We start from the raw sequence: 20,199 nt of genomic DNA, 5'->3' as shown, positions 1-20,199 counted from the left end.
AAACCCCCCTGTTTTTCTCTTGTTTCCTGGCCCTAAATTCCTCAGCGCAGGCTGGCCAGGGTTTAATAGAGGCCCAGGCTCGTAAGCTGGCCTATAAAGGCTGTGTCTGGGCTGGGAAGGAGGCCCCCGGCCAGGCTGACCGCCTCTTTATTGGGATCCAGTCACCTTGGACAGCCATTCACACCACCAGCTGGACCCTCACATCCCTGGCCCATAAAAAAGACCCACATTTTTTTTGAAGGGGTCCAGAAATCCCAAAGCCGTGCACAGCCCCCCCACCTAGCTGCCACCTTCAATGGATAGAACAGCGTTGGCCCAAATGTGGCTCAAGCACCCACTCCACCCCACCCGGCCCCCCCGGACCCCGGCTCACACTCGGCCATGCCTTTAACAAGTGTGGTGAGACTTCAAAAAGAGGCAAAAAGGGCATAAAGGAATAATCTAATAAAAGAAGAGAGGGACAAATGAAGAGAGAACGAGAGGGGACTTAGAGGACAGAGGGCTTCCAGTGGCCATAGAATTGGAATACAACTCTGACCATTTAGCTTTGACCTTGACAGAGTGAGACTACCACTACCAATACCATTAGTACAAGCTACCATTGTCCTAAATGTCTACTATTAGGACAACTATTAGTACTAGCTAGCTAACAGGCTAATAGCCTCACTACCAAGGTGTGTTACAAAATCTGCATACAATGGAAATATTTTTATGAAGTGTAAATCAGTGATTTCCCAGTCCTCCTCATTCACTGTTGCGCCTACTTCACAAATATAATGGACACCATTGGAGATCTGATTTACAGCAACTTCCCTCCTGTACTATTAGAGCTGTTTGTCTAGAGTGGACTTTAACAAGTGATGTTTAACATTCTAAAACATTCACTTGATCAAGACAGTCCTGTTCATAACTGCCAATTGAAAACCTGAGAGGGACAAGGTTGTGGGTGGGGAATCGCTGCCAGCCAGACCACAGCCTTTATATGTGTTGCTCTGGGGATGATTTCCAACTGCTGGTGAATGGGACATGTCAGCTTCACTTGCAAAACTTGTCCCTACTTGTCAAGCAAAAATTGCCCACGATTCACCAAAGTCACTGCCTTTGCCATGGCAACAGATCAGCGAGCTGAGGAAGTGGGAGCTGTATGCAGGGATATGCCGTATGCCCACTTTTCCTTCAGTAGGCATTACATTTATTCACTTTTAGAGTGGAGTTATATGCTATTTCAATCTATAAATGTTTAGCTTACAGAGTTGATAAACTTGTATTCCCATTTTAAGCAGAGTTGTCACAAGCAGAAGCATTCCAAAATAAAAATAGCTGGAAATGAGGATGCATTCTTGAGAGGTTTCAAGCGAGCGGTTTCATTGGCAGAGATGGAAATATCCATTGCAAGCAGAGAACTGACTTTCTAACAACCATGACTAGCAGCTTAGCTGCCTGGCAAATATATATTTTCCCCAGAAACCAATAGAACAGCTACTTTGAAATAATGGCTACAACAATTTTGTTATTAACAGCAACAATTTAATTATTATTTGCATCACTTCAGTATGCAGGGTGATCGTGTCTTTTGCAGAATAATGACTTGTCTGCTGACATCCACTCTTTTTGGGAATATTGGTGGACTAATGAACAAAGTACTAAAATAAATGTCCTAGGTAAAATAACCCTTTTACACATTGAAGTGAAAAGGTCTAAGAACTTTCTCATATATTCCTGTGCCCCAAATCTTTCTACCATGGCCTTTGACCGACATAGTTCCAGCCCCCGGGTCTCTGTCCCGAATAGCTCCCTATTCCCCTTATAGTACACTTCCAGATGGGGAGGTTATAAATGAGTGCCTATTAGGGAATTGGGTGCCATTTGGAACACAGAGGCGGCTAGAGGCGGGTAGTGGAGGTATGAGGAGGTATGAGGAGGTGCGGAATGGGGCTGCTGCTGAGTGAGTGACGCTGTAACCAGAGAGCTGTTTTCTGTTTATGTAGTAACACTGACAATGAAAGAGAGGCTCTGAGAAAACGTGTGGGAAAAAATACCCCTGTTAAGAAAGGAGGAGTTGTGTGTGGTGCCAGGGGAGAGGCGGACTGAGAGTGTCTGAACGTTGGTGGGGAGGTGAAGGGAGGGACACGGAAAATCAGAAGACGGGGACACCATAGAGGGAGACAAGAGAAAGAGGGAGGGGGCGTAGAAGGATGGGAGAATGGGAGACGGTAAAAATCTAAGATCCACCTGGCTGACAGAAAGGGGATGAGAGAGAGAGAGCCTGGATCTGTCAGGATCTGTCATCACCCTGATTTGAGCCCAGCCTCTAAGCATCAGCCAAAAATAAAGTCTCTCCTTCTCTGTTTTTCAGTCAAGTCAGAGAAAAGGGCTTAACTAGCAGGAGAAACATGTCTTTACATTGTCAAACCATATGAGATAAACAATAAAACACAACAAGTAACAGTAAAAACTCTAAAAAGTTGAAAAACAATGAACATCACTTCAATAGTGCCAATGTAGTGTTACCAGGCATGCAAGTGGAAGCAATTCGAGCCTAGGGAGCTTAGTACAGCAAATTATTTTCTCAGATAACTAGCTATTTTTATTTTCAAGATCCCACAAGATCCCAGAACTCAACAATTCCACCTGGGAAATGAACGAGAGTCAGATTGAATGTGCCTCAGATTGAAAATGTAAGACTGTTCTGGCAAAAAATGTATGTTCATCAAAATAGAATATGCTTGTTCACTCAGCATGTAGTCTGCAAATATACTGTATATGTATATACTGTATATAGTTATAAATATATCATTTTATATACATTTATATATATATACAGCTCTGGAATAAATTAAGAGACCACTGCACCTTTTCCTTTCCTTTCCAAAAAAGTTGAAAAGGAAAGTTTTGAGTGAGGAACAAGAGCATTACATTTGCAGTCGTCTCTTAATTTTAATCCTTCTGGTCCTCACTCAAAAAAAAGGTGCAGTGGTCTCTTAATTCTTTCCGAAGCTGTATATATATATAATTATACCCTGTTTTCCTTTTATTTTTTGCTTGTGATTAAGACAATGCTTCATCACAAGAACAAGTGCCCAAGCGGTCACAAGGAGCTGGTAGAGTGCCAAAAGGCAATGCAACCATATTTGATTTACTAATCCACAAACCCAAACGGCGTTGGCCAATTGCAGCGTCCTCTGTGGGACCCCTGGGCAAATCCGCAAGCAGGATTTGAACCCCATGTCTCACTATGATAAAGCTTTCTGAAAGGCAGTGGCCGCTGTGTACATTGTGTATGGTAACAATATGCTGATGGTTCATGGATATAGATTGTGCAACCCTGTTTCCAAAAAACTTGGGACACTGGGTAAAATGTAAATAAAAACAGAATGCAAACATGTGAAAATCATTCAAAGCCTATAATCAATAGAAAATAGTACAAAGACAACATATCTAATGTTGAAACTGAGAAATTATTGATTTCTTGAAAAATATGTGCCAACTTTGAATTTGATGCCAGCAACATGTTTTAAAAAAAGGCTGGGGCAACAAAAGCCTGGAAAGGTTGTGTAATGCAAAACAATATATACAAATTAGGTTAATTGGCAACAGGTCAGTATCATGATTGGGTACAAAATAGGATGAGTCTTTCAGAAGTAAAGATGGGGAGGGGTTCAACACTCTATGAAAGACTGTGCAGGCAAACAGTGAAACAATTTAATAACGTTTTAATAACGTTTCTCAACATAGAATTGCAAGGAGTTTGGTGATCACATCATATACGGTACATAATATCATTAAAAGATTCAGAGTATCCGGAGAAATCTCTGCATGCAAGGGACAATGACGAAAACCAATATTGGATGGCTGTGATCTTCGGGCCCTCAGGCGGCACTGCATTAAAAACAGACACGATTCTGTAGTGGAAATCACTGTGTGGGCCCAGGAACACTTCTGAAAACCATTGTCTGTGAACACAGTATGTAGCTGCATCCACAAATGCAAGTTTAAACTCTACCATGCAAAGAAGAATCCACATATAAACAAGATCCAGAACCACCGCCGCCATCTTCGCTGGGCCCAAGCTCATTTAAGATGGACTGAGGCGAAGTGGAAAACTGTCCTGAGGTCTGACAAATCAAAGTTTGAAAATGTCTTTTGGAATCATGGATGCTGTGTCTTCTGGACTAAAGAGGACAGGGATACAGTTCAAAAGCCAGCATCCTTAAAGGTCTGGGGGTGCCTTAGTGCACATGGCATGGGTGACTTGCACATCTCTGAAGGCACTGTTAATGCTGAACAATATATACATGATTTGGAGCAACATATTCTGCCATCTAGACAACGTCTTTTTCAGAGAAGGCCGTGCTTATTTCAGCAAGACAATTCCAAACCGCATTCTTCATGTATTACAACAGCATGGCTCCGTAGTAAAAGAGTCCGGGTGCTAAACAGGCCTGCCTGCAGTCCAGACCTGTCACCCTTCGAAAATATGTGGTGCATTATAAAATGAAAAATAAGACAAAGGAGACCCTGAAAAGTGGAGCAGCTAAAATCCTATATAAAGCAAGAATGGGAATACATTCAATTTCCAAAAGTACAGCAGTTGGTCTCCACAGTTCCCAAACGCTTACAGAGTATTGTTAAGAGGTGATGCAACACAGTGGTAAACAACCTTTTTGAAACATGTTGCTGGCATCAAATTCAAAATGTATTTTTCCAAAACCAATAAATTTTCTCAGATTCAACATTTGATTTGTTGTCTTTGTACTATTTTCAATAAAAATACCGGGATAAATGATTTGCACATCATTGCATTCTGTTTTATTAGCATTTTACGCAGCATCCCAACTTTATTGGAAACAGGGTTGTATTTGCAGTTGGGTTTGTGCCTTTGCAAAGTGGCAATAGGTCCTAAATATTGCTGCAGTAATGGCATACTGTGGAATTTCAGCAAGTGTAGAGGTTTATCAATATTTGACTTGTTTTCAAATTCTTTGTGGTCATGTAATCTGAGGGAATTGCAGTATATTTAACAAATGTGGTCAAACATTTGGCTACAGGTTATGAATTGCAACTTGTTTTCCATCTCACAGTGCCAGATGTGCCTAGGACAGGTTCTCAGTGTCAAGGGTATTATGAGTCATAGTCACATATACATAGACTAAACCTTTCTTAATTTTGGGTCAGAGTGTATAACCTTTTTTTTCAAAGCCAGAAACACATATAGCAATTTAGGGCACCCCAAGAAAATATTCCAAAATTATGAACTGAAAAACTTTTTCTAATATTGTAATGTCATTCTAATGTTCAAGCTTTTATCCAAATTTAGCTCTGACTTCAGAAACTCCCATTCAGTCACACAGAGGGGAAAGGCTTAGTTTATTGTATTTTACAGAACATTGTGTAATTACACAAATGATCTTATTTTGATTTTAGGATCAATGTAGTCACAGCGGTTTTCCATACTAAAAAGTTAAGTGCCAGTTAATACACACTAGTTTACCAGAAACAAGCTAGCATACACACAAAATCTAAATCATATTGTAGAATTCTGGCCTTACCAGATGTCTTTGAGGTTTTTATATGCGAGGAGTATAACTTGTAAAATGGTCTAACATGTAATTCATTACACAAATCAACTACATAAGTATGTGCTAGGCTGCATTTTGTGCAACCTTGACTTTAAGGCCAAATAACATTAGAGTTTGCCTTTTTGTTTAGTAAATTATTTCCAATGCTTTGATATACTATCTTTTTGGTTGCTCATGATGTGGTTGTGCCTAATTGCTCTCCTGGGACTGTGGAGTCCTTTCATTAATGAACAAAGTCCAGCAGATTGGGAAGCTTCTTGTGTAGTTAATTCAATTTGTATGTAAGGGATTTCTTGGAAATGTATGAGAATTACTTATTTTTTATAGATGTAGAACTGAAAGTCAATTTTCTTGACTTGAATGATCTGCAGGTATCATCCTAATGCTGCTCTCCTTGCGTTATTTGCTTTTGCTGAAATCTGCAAGCTGTCTCCCATTTATCCCATTTTGTGATGTCTTGTTTGGTGAGTGAAACGCACACCCCTCTTCTCACCATTGCTCACTTTTTGGATGTCAGTACATCAGTCAGCACACCATAGGACTACCACAATACAAGACCATTAGACAACATCCAACCCTATCATGCCCTCCAACTCCTCCCTTTCTCAATCCATTTTTATCCTTCTCTACCTTTCCCTCCTACTTTTTGCTTTGGCCTAAAATCTACCCTCGTTCTGTAGTTTCACCCACGTACAGTGGGTGCTCTCTTCCTCCCTCTCTTGCGGCCTCTTACATGCTGTCTCTACCATTTGGGTTCCGTCTTTCTCCCCTTCTCTCTTTTTACTTTGCCTTCAGTGTCTCCTGAACTCGACACGTCACTGTTTGAAAAACAAAAGCTGGAACTTGATTCCTTCCTTATCAGTCCAGAGAAGCCTGGGACTCAATTAGCATGTCAATCCCTGTCCTGGTGCCTTGTCAGCCTGGGATCTTAGAAGGGGTAAGGTGGGGTCTGTGGGTCTATGGGTCTGTGGGTGTGGTCAGGGAGAGTAGTTTCAGCAGAGACGTCACCATTCAGTATCATTTTACCCCTAATCCCCTCTGTTAGCTGTAACACCAACCCCAGATATCTAGGCTTTCCAGAAACCATAATTTTTTTTACAGTCTTGTGTGGAATAATAAATCAGTGTTTTTAATTAGAGTTTGTTGAGGAGAGTGACAGTCTGTGTGGCTATCAACTAACAAAAGGCCATTCCCACTATGTCTAAAAAGATAAAATGTTCATGTGAATCAGTGGCCCTGGAGAGTTGTGGACTTTTTTCATTACCTATTGTATCTAACATCTTTCATTGGCTGTTGTACTTAGAATCATTGCATTCGTTTATGACAATTATTTATCTTGTCAACGTCAAAGTAACTAGCCTGTTATTTTAGTAAATTCTAATAAAAAAATATTATCTATGTAAAAATGTATTTACTGTTATTTCAGTAAATTAGTATATACATATTATTCCAGTAAATTAGTATATACATATTATTCCAATGGATCAATAATTTTTTTTGTAGGACAACTATGACAAATATCACACCTATGACAAATATGACAACTATGAGAAATATAAAAAATATGACACCTATGACAAATATGACCACTATGACCACTATGAGATTTTGCCAGCATAATGCAATGTATTTCAGTGCAGTCAGTGCATAGGGGAGCAATGTTCCCACCATTATTGCAAAGGTATTAATTTAATGCCATTTTGATCAAAGCTGAACTAATGTCTCCCAAGATCACATCAAGAATAGCCTAACTAGTATTCTGCATAACAGCCTGAAAACATAATATTATGCAATAACATTACTGTAAGATGAAAGACTCCACATAATTTTGATAAAATGGTCTCCAAAGAAGAAAGGCCCGTACATTATGCACACCCACATGTTATTTTAACACAAACTTATGACACCGTTTGTGGTTTGGAATGTAATACCTGGAATACTGGACATATTACTTAGTAAAATAAAAATAAAATGAAAATTGATAAACATTTTGACGGAGTGAAGCCCCTGAAACCATATCACTTAACTGGTCATAATGAATACTTGAACTTAACTCATGAATAATCCTCATTAACAGCTGACCGTATCCCAAAATGGAACCCTTGTGCTTTGATGGCACCCCAACTCTCTATGGTGAGGGACTTACCTACATTCTCCCAGCATGTTCTGACTTCGATTCCCACAGTAGCGACAGTATTGAACTCTTAAGAAGTTATTGTGGGATAAACCAGCCCATATTACATATCAACACACACACACACACACATATGCACATGCACAAGTGAGGTGTGTTGAATGCGTTCTGTGATGATTTATTTTATTAGCTGTTTCACCTGTAGTTGTGTGGTCAACAGAGACTGGTGCATCAGCTGAGGGCTGTGTTTATGTCTCAGGGTTTAGATTCAGCAGACTTGGAGGGGCTCACAGACCTTCTTCATTGGATGTTAGCATGGAGCATCAAGACTATGGGCTGGTTTCACAGGCAAGTTATTTCTTATCTAAATGTGATCATCCTGTAGATCAACATGTATATAAGTAAAAAAAAAAAAAGATTGTAAAGTTCCACAAAATGTCTGACTTGTTTGATGTCGCATGAAATGTATCAACCACTAGAAAATGTCAAATAATTATAATCACCATAATGTAAAGCTCCTGTCCTGTAAGTTGGTCTGGATGAGAGCATCTGCTGAATGACTAAAGCCTAAAATGTATTCATAGTAGTTTCTCCAGTTCAGGTGCCATGGTTATCTACTTCTAATGATCAGTAGAACAATGCATTTTCTGCAGCTTATTTTCTGCACAAATATCTGTTGCAGTAACATTATGGAAACTTCATACTGTAGTTGTTTCTTGTTTACTCTGTTGTGGTCCAATCCATAGCGCTATCAGATCTAATTCCTGGTCTTATTTTTTACTCTGCTGTGGTCTAATCCATGGCGCTATCAGGTCTCCAAAGAGCAATTTGGTTTTCAAATTCGCCTTTTACATAACTTATTTTTTCACAAAATGTTCTCTAGTGTACTGTGGAATGTGTGTGTGTGTGTGTGTGTATGTACTGTATGGGCTGGTTTCAGCGGATTGATATGATGGAATGTGGAACCCACAAATACACACGCAAACACGCACACAGACCACCTAAATCCTCTCCCAGGAAAAAAAAGAAGACTATGTCCCAGATGCTACATAACAACTAAAACCAGAAACAAAAATATGCCTCAAAACCAGCAGTCACTTAGTTACTATTTAATCGGAGCAGACTTTAACTAAATTAATCAGAACTGATAATGAATGGTGATCGGAAAGTATTTACAGATAACCTGTAGCTATCCTATAGAACATATAGACCTAAACCCCTGGGCTGCATGTGTGGTGTTTGTGTGCACATTGTGCAGTGGCACGTCTTATCATCAGCTGTCTTAAGTTCAATACCTGCAACCTTCCTTCACACATCCCCCGCCCTTGCCTGTACCATAGCCCCGCCCCCTTCCTACCCTTTTTGTAGGAGGAGTCCTTCCTGTCATTGGGAACCTCTTTGAAAGGAAAGGCCGTGATAAAACCAGGCAACCATCCAAGAGAACGCTCCATAAAAACAGCAGCACCAAATGCACAGGCAAGAATGGGTCACACGCACACAAACACTCACGCAAACACATGAGCGCACAAAACACATGCACATACACATGCACACACACGCACACAACCACAGTCCAGCAGGAATTATCACACATTTACTACAACGACACACAGCTGTGGACTATATAGCTAATATAAGGCCTAGTCCTTGACAAAAAAATCTAGCTCAATGGAATACAGTGGATATAAAAAGTCTACACACCCCTGTTCAAATTCCAGGTTCTTGTGATGTAAAAGAACGAGACAAAGATAAATAATGTCAGAACGTTTTCCACCTGTAATGTGACCTAAAATGTGAACAATTCAATTGAAAAACAAACTGAAATCTTTGAGGGGGGAAAATCTAAAACTCACAATAACCTGGTTGCATAAGTGTGCACACCCTTAAACTAATGTTTTTTTGAAGCACCTTTTGATTTTATTACAACACTCAGTCTTTTTGGGTAGGAGTCTATTAGCATGGCACATCTTGACATGGCAATATTTGCATACTCTTCATTGCAAAAACGCTCCAAATCTGTCAGATTATAAGGACATCTCCTGTGTACAACCCTCTTCAGATCACCCCACAGATGTTCAATTGGTTTCAGGTTTCATGCTCTGGCTGGGCCATTCCAAAACGTTAATCTTCTTCTGGTGAAGCCATGCTTTTGTGGACTTGGATGTGTACTTTGGGTCATTGTCGTGCTGAAAGGTGAACTTCCTCTTCATCTTCAGCTTTCTAACGGATGCTTGAAGGTTTTGTGCCAAAATTGCCTGGTATTTGGAACTGTTCATAATTCCCTCCACACTGACTAAGGCCCCGGTTCTAGCTGAAGAAAAACAGCCCCAAAGCTTGATGCTGCCACCACCATGCTTCACTACAGGCATGGTGTTCTTTGGGTGATGTGCAGTGTTGTTTTTGCACCAAACATACCTTTTGGAATTATGGCCAAAAAGTTTCATCTGACCATAACACATTTTTCCACGTGATTTTGGGGGAGTTGATGTTTGTTTTTGCAAACTTCAGCTGGGCTTGGATGTTTTTCTTTGTAAGAAAAGGCTTCCGTCTTGCCACCCTACCTCATTGCCCATTCATATGAATAATACGGGAGATTGTTGTCACATGTAGCACACAGCCAGTACTTGCCAGAAATTCCTGCAGTTCTTTTAATGTTGCTGTAGGTCTCTTGGAAGCCTCCCTGACCAGTTTTCTTCTCGTCTTTTCATACATTTTGGAGGGATGTCCAGTTCTTGGTAATGTCATATTTTTTCCACTTGATGATGACTGTCTTCACTGTGTTCCATGGTATATCTAATGCTTTGGAAATTATTTTGTACCCTTCTCCTGACTGATATATTTCAACAATGAGATCCCTCTGATTCTTTGGAAGCTCTCTGCGGACCATTGATTTTGCTCTGAGGTGCAACTAAGAAAATCTCAGGAAAATCCTACAAGATCAGCTGAACTTTATTTGTGATTAATCATAGTCACTTTAAATGATGGCAGGTGTGTAATGACTTCTATTTAACATGAGTTTGAATGTGATTGGTTAATTCTGAACTCAGCCACATCCCCAGTTACATTAACACCCATATGTTTTTCTCCTAAAAGATAGACAGGAAGGCAGACAGGCTTGTGTGTGTGTGTGTGTGTGTGTTTGTGTGTGGGGGGGGGGGTTCTTATTTAGGGACAGGTTGTTAAAGCAAGATTGTCCCCCTCATTCACTGGCCAGCATACAAAGCAGCCTTTCTTCTTTACAACACCTTATAAAGCTACCTTTTTATTTTGCCCCTTTTTTGATGAAACAGAGTCAACATTTGGCCACCCCTAATCTCCTCGTCTCCCCTCCTAACCAACTACCTCTACTTTCCTGTCCAAAGACCAACACCATGCTTCTAACAGCCAAGCCTTCCTAAACCCATCTTGATAACAAACAACACACACACACACTTTAATACACTTATGTAGCTCCACCTTCACCATGACCCCCGGCCGCCACTGACCACTGACACAGATCAGTATCTCAATAGTTGCTTTGCCTTAGATTTAGACAGGCCTACTCACTGGAACCGAGGGTGAAACCCAAAGCTGTGCTATAATTGGTAATGTCTTAGCCAAATTCTACAGATACATTTCGGAAAATATTTATATATGCTAAAATGACAAGTTAATCCACGGGGGATTGGGATTTTAGATAAAAAGTGATCTATGTCTAAGCTTTGGTGCCAACACACCATATATTTGTCACACACACGCATAATGGGAATTACCATCACATAATGGAAAATGGCTGAGCAAATTGCCTTGAAACGCTAGCTTGATTCACAGTATAGGGAGTTATTTTTTATCATACTTGAGAGCCAGTGTTGTTGCTGTTGAATCCATATTTGCTTTATGCTGTCTCTCCAATATACTTTTGCCACAGCTTCTTAATGGCACCACAAACATGCAACAGGTTAATAGAGATGACCAGAGATTATCTTGAAAATGTGCTATTTCTGGATATAAGGCCTAATAACACATTTCAAATTTAAGTAAAATTATCATAGATTTTGAAAAAAAACTATCTGATATTAAGATTTGTACTGTCGGTGCCTTTGGCTACAGAAGGCAATTCTGTCTACACCGCCCAGTTTGGAAGCAAGCAACCATCAGGTGAGTGGCAACAGTCAAGGCGTTTGCAAGCTTAAATTAAAGTTAAATGTGGGACTGATCTACCAAGTGAAGTATTTTTTTTATAATTACATTTTAGTGATCTGTTTCCCTTGACAGTCCATGTTCTGAGCCATAAATCTAAGTGTGTTAACTAGTAAAAATAGTACTTTGCCCTCCAAAACATTTGGAGCTTTTGTTTAGAGATTTTAACTGCACCATTAAACATCTAGCTAAGGGGTCTAATGCTTGTAGGGTCATTATTTTTGACATTTCATCATGTACACAGGCTCTTGTCCTTAATGCTAATGTTACACCTCTAAGCCTGAGGCAGACATTTCATATGAAAAGAAAAAGTAAAAACTAACCCGGCTATAACACTAAATGTTAAGTTCTCAATAATCTAGTTCCTTATCTGCTGTAGTAAGATTATATCATAATAATGATTGTGTTGAAATGAAATACCAGCCGGCTGTTTTGACCCATGTCAGGGCAGCATTGAGACAGCAGGCCGCTGTAGAACAGAACCAGAGTGGTTCCAAATAAATGACCAACAACGGTGGTGGAAGGTGTTGTGGGAACTGATTGGTTGGCAGATATGGCCAAATTAAGCCAATGATAACCGCCCCAGGAGATTCCCCTGGCAATGTAAAACCTATTCCAACGAAGGCTGAGTTGACAGATTGTTCCAGTAGACCGCTAACGCAGTGTCAGCGAACATGCTTAAAATATCCAACCACTAAGACTGTTATGACAAAACAAAGAATGGATTTAAAAAGTGTAGAACAAGCTGGAACAAGACATGGTGGACTATTAAATACAACAGTCAGGCACTACTGAGCTGCTTACCTGACTACTCTGCTGCCTCATACTGACTGGTTTTACATAATGTTCCCAAGCTAATCCTATTACTTCTAAGTTGTTTTGAGTTACAGCGAAATTGGTTACCAATTTTGCAATTACCGTCAAGATCCAATTATATAATAATATAAGTTGTTCAGTCATCGCAATTGGATAGTGACAAATCCAAAGGATTGATGTCCAGTAAATCAATTGATCAATCATGAATATAATCAAGTAAACAGTCTCTCATAATCCATCCTTTTTTATGATCCTTAGGTTTGGCACATAGAACTGGAAAGAAAAGTAGGACTGGAAAGATCCCCGCATCTTCTGGACAAACACACACACACACACACAGACACACAAGCACACACACACACAAACAGACTGACAGACATGCAGGCAGCCCTGAGGCCTTAACCGTTTACAACCATTTTATCTCTGTCTGGGAGAAACCATAGAGGCGTGCTTGACAACAATTGGATGAATCAAAATATAATGTTAAAATTATTTAAATGGTCTTAATGACTGTTAGTGTGACTGTAACAATGGGGCATCAATCAGACTAATACTGCTGGTCAGTCAGACTGCTCCAGTGTAATACACATGGACATGCTCCTGTTCATAGAGTGTGATGGGCCGTAGCACAGGGCCCAAGGGCATTCTGGGAAGGCCTGCCCAGAGGCATCCTGGACACTGTAAGACCCACAGGAGTGGACCAACAGCCCATATTATTTACTGTGCTCCTTCTCCCACTGAAGACAGGCTATAAAATGCCATTACTGAATTCCATCAAGGGACTGTGAAATCTAAGCAGGCACACACAGGGGCAGCCGTCTGAGTGCTGGGACAGACACATGAATGCACACACGCACACACACACACACACACACACAGTGCACTGAACCATAGACCCACACCGCTCCAACAACCCACCCACCAATAGACCTACACACAGACACACACACAGTCTTTGGGATGTATTCTTTCTCAGTATCCCTCTAAATCCATTCATACCATCTTCTTCACAGATTTCTTCCTTATATCCCTGTGTTAAGCAAACTGGCACTTGTATTTGTTTATTTTCTCACATTATAAACCTAGGCCTTTGGCTTAAGAGGAAACAGTCAGAACATTAAAGCATATAGCCATCAGGGATGAACCCCCTGAGTACAGTAGAATTTACGGAGTTGTAGGGGGTAAATCTTAATCCCTAATCAAACTATTCCTCCCCCTTCAATCTTCTTTCATCCCCCTGTTTTTGTCCCTGCAGGCAGTCTAATCTCTTAATTGAGCCTTTTGTAATTATAATTGAATAATTAAAAGCCTTCTTCAAAGGCAAACAAATGATGTTGACAGATTCTGACAAGACACATGATCTGAGGGATAATGTATACATAATCCATGCAGCAGAACCCCAATGAGCACTCAGAATAATGGCACGGTCCTGGTTCGGTGTTGTTTTTATCCTTGGACAATAATTGCCCACCTTACTAGTGATGCCTTTCTCTTTTTAAATCAGAATACCCACCAGTGTGCAAAGAGGGACACTGACTTTGGCCTCTCTGTGCTCTCTCCGTAACCCCTGACATTGAAACAAAGGAAGGCAGATAGGTCCTAAACTGAGTCACATTAAAACAACAGAAAACAGGAAAGCTGGCCACACACACTCGCACACACACACTCACACACACACACCACGGGCCTCTCAATGCCTATCCCAGATGAGGAGAATTTAGAGAAGTAACATGATCAAGTTCCACACTGTGACATAACTCAGGTTGGATCCTCCACAGCCAAGTTGGCTCTGGGTTGACAACATGCTGCCTTCCTGTAGGCCAAATGTTAACTTCTGCTGGTGTCCTATGAGAAACACCTTCAGAATAGTTTCTTTTTGAAATTCAATAAAACAAGTATTGCTTTGGGTCGTACTAAAAGCTAAATATATGCATGCTTAGTTTGTGTGTATGTGAAATAATAAGGGCCTCGTTAGTTGTTGACAAGCCTCTCATCTATCATTAACCTCCTTTCTGTCAATGCCGGAAAATGACAAATTGTTGTTCACCCTTTGAGGGCAGAAAACTCAAACATGCAACACCTCCACAAAGACCCATTTCTTTGAGCATTTGAATGGGCGCTTTCTTTTGCCATCCCGTCCTACTCCATAAACGTGATTTTAGTGTGAACGTTCCATGTTTGGCAAGGTGAGGGTGAGCCATAGCTAGCCCAACCATCTGAAAGGGCAACAATGACGACTGCCCGGTGTGAATAGAATGGTTGAATGGCACCTCTTTGCAAGTTATTGTCCCTCAATGTTTACAGAGGTTATTGGGAACAGACGAGTGAAACAAAAAACCGGTCTAAAGAAGAACACTCAACGCTCCAGCGATCTCCCCAGCCTGGGGCCATCTAAGCTAAACTCGCCTATCAAAGGACATTTTTGTAGTCTTTAAACAGCTTTCCTTCACTTTTTCACCCTAACACCAGATACTATTTTGTGAAGACAAAAAAATCGTTTTAGCCTAGAATAAGTGTGAAGTAGGATACTAACAAAACTTCATTTGATCAAAATGTGTTCACATTCGTGAGAACAGATATCTAATTATACTGTAATAATGATACTATCATTCCTCAAGTGACAACCGAGGAATGGCCATAGTTTCGATGGTAAAATAGCTGTAGCATGTTGTTGTCCTGTCCACTCAGAAGTTGCTGTTTGTATTTAGCGAGTTGAGACCGGTTGTGTCCTTGTCGGCCATGACAACCCATCCGTCTTCATTATGGTAAACACTGTGGGGCTGACAGGGCCTGAAGCCCTGGTGTCTTCACGATTAATGAAGATACATAGGCCTTTCGCCAAGAAAAAAAACCCTGAAAATAACCATGACCCGGTGTACTGACATGAGGTTGACTGTCTGCGATGCAATTACCAAACCAAAACACAAGGCTTCAAGTGCCAGTGCCTCAGGTTTGTAGGCCAACTGGATAACATTGATGAATAGATAGTAGTTCTTTCGGTTTCTTCACTGACTGCACATACAGTAGTTAGTTCAGTTCAATGGCAAGAACCTCATCTTTCATATTCAAATGGGCATGCATGAGACCCCATGTGTCCATAGTAGTATTAGATGAAATGCAGCCATAGTGTTGTCATATAAATACAGTAGTCAAGGCAGATGGCCTACATAACAATAAGAACTAAATTCTTTTCTCACACCCATTCTCTTTCACTGCATCTCATTCAAGCAGGCATTTTGTTTGATAAAGTGGCAAAGCCTTCTGGAAAGAGAAAGAGAGAGGGGGGGTTGAGAGAGAGAGAGGGAGAGAGCGAGAGGGGAGAGAGAAAGAGAGGGAGAGAGAAAGAGAGGGAGAGAGAAAGAGAGAAAGAGAGGGAGAGGAAGAGGGTTTACCAACTACATAGGGTTTTGTAGTTAGTTGGTAAAACTGTGTTGTATTCAATAATCATGACATTTTTCATTAAAAGAGAATAAATAATCTCATAACTTGGAAGCTTATTATGATCAGCATTTATTCCTATTGACTCAATTGGCATGTACTGAAATGTGTCATAGGCTTTCATCACTGGGCGTTTTTGGTTCCTGTTTTAAAGATCAACTTTCATTTTTTCTGTTGTTGTTAGATTCTAAACACCTCGCAAGGTCAGGGGCCCATATTGTGTGAGAGCTAAAGAGCTAAATCATTCATCTGAAGTCATTCAGAAAGAAAACAAACATGATGATGGATAAATACGCAGTCCCATACACACACTCACACACACACACTTGTGTGCAAACACACACACATACACACACTCTGAGCACATAAACTAGAGGGTGAGAATGGGCACAGAGAATCGAATGGAATCTGTCCCTTCCTGTGACGAGAACTCTATGATAACACCAGCCCTCTGATAAGGACACACACTCAGTGAGATAGTTGCTCTTTCCGCATGATCACAATAATGCCACCAGTCTGATGAGGAGAGTAAAAACCCTTGTTCCTCACAAACACAAACCCAGTCAAGATTTTCTAGTCAGATGAGTTGAGTAAGGAACACTTACACTGAACACTGGCCGTCCCAGCCCAGGCAAAGGCGTCCAGACCAGGGAAGAACGGCGTGGCCTTGCCCAGCATACAGGTCCCCTGAGTGGATACGTCGTAGAGCGGCCGGGGGGCCATGCCTAGAGCCTCCATGCAGTCAAACATGCTCCAGATGCACCAGATGACCAGGCACCACAACAACGCTAGTCCTCTGCTGTGGTTGTTCAACCGAGTTCAGCTAGCAATGACGTCTCAGAGGACTTTCCACCCGATGCAAAACAAGGGCAGATCGGGACAAGAGCGGCTGTCCAGCTGGTGGCTCTTATCAGGCGTCACTCCGAGCCCCAGTCAGGATGAGCCCTGTCCAGGTGACGTGTTTGTTGCAATCCCTGCTTGGTTCCAGTCTGTTTAGGTCCTAGTTTGACTTCTATGTTGCTCTGTCTGGTTCTCTCTGTTTTGGAGTTGAACAGGTTTCTTTTCTTTGGTCTCCCTCTTTTCTTGAGCTCCAGACAGCTTCAGACAGTCCTTTTTGTCCGTCTCCCCTATCTGGGTGTCTCTCTTTGGTTGCAGTAACTGATCTAAACACCCTGCTCTCCTCAGCTCTCGAGGCCTCTCACACACAGCCAGTGACACTATGGAGAAAACCAACTGCCTGTTCTCTCAGCAGAGAGAAGGGAGAAAGGGAGGGGAAACAGGGGGCGGGTCATAAAGAGAGGGGGGGCAGATTCTACAAGTCTGGATGGTCAAACAACTATCTTTTCTCTTTTTCATATTTTCTACCTCAGCTTTCCCTCCTTCTCGCTTCTCCTCATATTTCATATTTTACTCACAAATAGAAAACAAAGCTCCCACCCTCATTGTTTTTCTCTTTTTCCCTGGCCCCTCATTTACTGCTTTGTCAGTTAAAAAGCATTGTCCCACTCTACCCGTAGTCCCACATGCACTCAAGTTCCCCAAAGTCCGTACTGATGTGTCCCCAAAGCCACTTCTGAGAGGGCACAGATTAAGGCGTGGAGGGATATGCTAAGAAATCAATACATAATGTTCAGAGCAGAGTTGTTCTATTGGGAATTAATGCTGAGATTACCTGAAAGTACCACACTGGTAAATGTTTTTGTTACAAACATATTATTGGGGTGGTTATATATACTCTATTCCGGCTGTGGGGTTGAAGCCAGTGGTGCCCCCCAGAGGCCTCTGGAGGCATTGCTATAGGAAGGAACACGCACAGAATTGAAACTGATGACAAAGGGTTTATAAAAATTCCTACACACATCCTAAACTGAACAATCACCCATGCGTTGTGCAACTTTTCCAAGTAAGTGGATTATGCAACAAGCGTTGAGGAAGGCTATAGCTAACAGCCTAACGGTCATAATGTCATTTTAAGGTGGTAATCTGATATCTACTTCCTAGTTTAGGTCAGGCTTTTCCTACTCTCTCCGTGTCCTCTGGCTACCCATCATCAACGTTTCCACCCTTCCTCTTTCTTCCACTACCTCCTCTCCTCCTCAAGGACGCACGTTTACACACATACGCACGCAAAAGTGTTTCAATGTCAAATTAGGATTCACAAACACCTAAACCTGACTTTCACCTGATCCAACTGTAACCATTCACCTAACACCCTGGCCTAACATAGCATTTTACCTTGTAACAACAACAATATGTCCTAACTTGTCCCAATGTTACTAGTTGTACTACTCTTAAGGACACAAACACGGTTTCATTCTCTCTCTGTTTTCTACACACACTCTGTCCTGCGTTGATTGGTACGATAATATGGAAAGTAATAACATGACACTCATTCTCACACACACACACACACACACACAAAGTAATTGAAGTTACTAAACTGAATTGTGTCCAGAACCATAATGCTGGTACCAAGTTCAAACAAAGAAAAACTTTGACCAAACACATTATAGATACGTTTCTAAAATGTTATGTTTCTGTTTTGTTTAAAAAATATATATATATTCTCACAAAGTTGCTCTAAAATCTAATCTACATACTGCCAGTATTTTTCCCTGTCCTTGAGTTTCCATGTATAATGTTATGTCCTTATGCAATAACTCAGAGAACAATATCAGTTTACATACTTACGTACTACATACATATTATTAGCAATGTTGCAATTTCTTGGTATGATATTGATTGTTTGTCCTTTTAGCTTTAACAAATTAAAAGTTGATACATCTTTTTAGGATAGGATTCGAAAGATGGTTGGGTATTCTATCTTTTTTGTTATTAAAAGTGAATACATGTTTTTGGGATAGGATTTGAAAGATGGTTGGGGTATTTTTCTATTTGGTCATTAAATGATCCCTAAATGACTCTAATTGTCTGTTGAATTCTATGCAGATAACATTTTAGTAGTGAACCCAGATTTACGTTGTTAAAAGGTTCTATCAGTGATTGCAATCCCTTTAAAAATGTACTAATGTCCCAGCATTGTGAAACTCTGCACTTTACTTAAAAAACCTAATTGAGCTGAGAACAAAGAAATCACCAGGAATCAGTGGTGAGTTGTGTGATGTGAAATGTTTAATGTCGGTACTACCTGCAGTGTGCTTTGCACATAAAAAACCTTGTACTTTCAAGGTGTTGAAATGTGCTCTGGTCAGTCTCTAGTTTTCCCTCTACCTCCTTTTTTGTCTTTCTTCTCCTGTGGGTTTGATTTAACTTTTTTTGATTCTCAATCATTCCAGTTCATCTGGCTTGTGGTGTTTTTCTTATTAAATGTATTAAATTCAAATCAATTCATCTGGCTTGTTTTGCTTTGTTACTAAATGTAATAAATTCAAATCAATTCATCTGGCTTGTTTTGCTTTGTTGCTAAATGTATTAAATTCAAATCAATTCATCTGGCTTGTTTTGCTTTGTTGCTAAATGTACTCAATTCAAATCAATTCATCTGGATTGTTTTGCTTTGTTACTAAATTTATTCAATTCAAATCAGTTCAATTGGTTTCCCTGGCCCTGGGGTTAATGGTTACCTCAGCCACATTAAAACCAAAATTTCCCCCACTCTGGTGCAGTGACTTTGGATACTTCATAATTATGCTCTCCATGATCAGCCCCTCTCCCACTCCATGATCAGCCCCCCTCCCTCTCCATGATGTGCCCCCCGCCCTCTCCATGATCAGCCCGCCTCCCTCTCCATGATCAGCCCCCCTCCCTCTCCCTGATCAGCCCCCTCCCTCTCCATGATGTGCCCCCCGCCCTCTCCATGATCAGCCCCCCTCCCTCTCCATGGTCAGCCCCCTCCCTCTCCATGATCAGCCCCCCTCCCTCTACATGATCAGCCCCCCTCCCTCTCCATGATCAGCCCCCCTCATTCTCCTTCTAGAGGGATGAACTCTAGTAGAAACCCCCACTGGGGCACTTACTCCCCCTCAAAACCTCTCCTCCCCTCCTCCCCTCCATCCCTCCCTGGTTTCTGTTCTTTCCCTGGATCACTTTTCC

The 20,199-nt window shown here is 41.1% G+C and overlaps 1 protein-coding gene across 1 annotated transcript in view; it reads right to left on the bottom strand.

Annotated features, from left to right (window-relative positions):
* LOC105016995 (retinoic acid receptor gamma-A) overlaps positions 1–17,383 on the bottom strand; it is a 29,983-nt gene extending 12,600 nt beyond the window's left edge. The window contains 1 exon segment of the mRNA XM_010881259.3: positions 16,752–17,383. Coding sequence (XP_010879561.2) covers positions 16,752–16,896 — 145 coding nt within the window. The 5' untranslated portion in view covers positions 16,897–17,383.
* Positions 17,384–20,199: the final 2,816 nt, after the last annotated feature.

Source organism: Esox lucius, chromosome 17 (assembly GCF_011004845.1).
Source record: "Esox lucius isolate fEsoLuc1 chromosome 17, fEsoLuc1.pri, whole genome shotgun sequence".
NCBI classification, from domain to species: Eukaryota; Metazoa; Chordata; class Actinopteri; order Esociformes; family Esocidae; genus Esox; species Esox lucius.
Note: the sequence above shows the minus strand (reverse complement) of the source record. Positions and strands in the feature narration are given on the sequence as shown.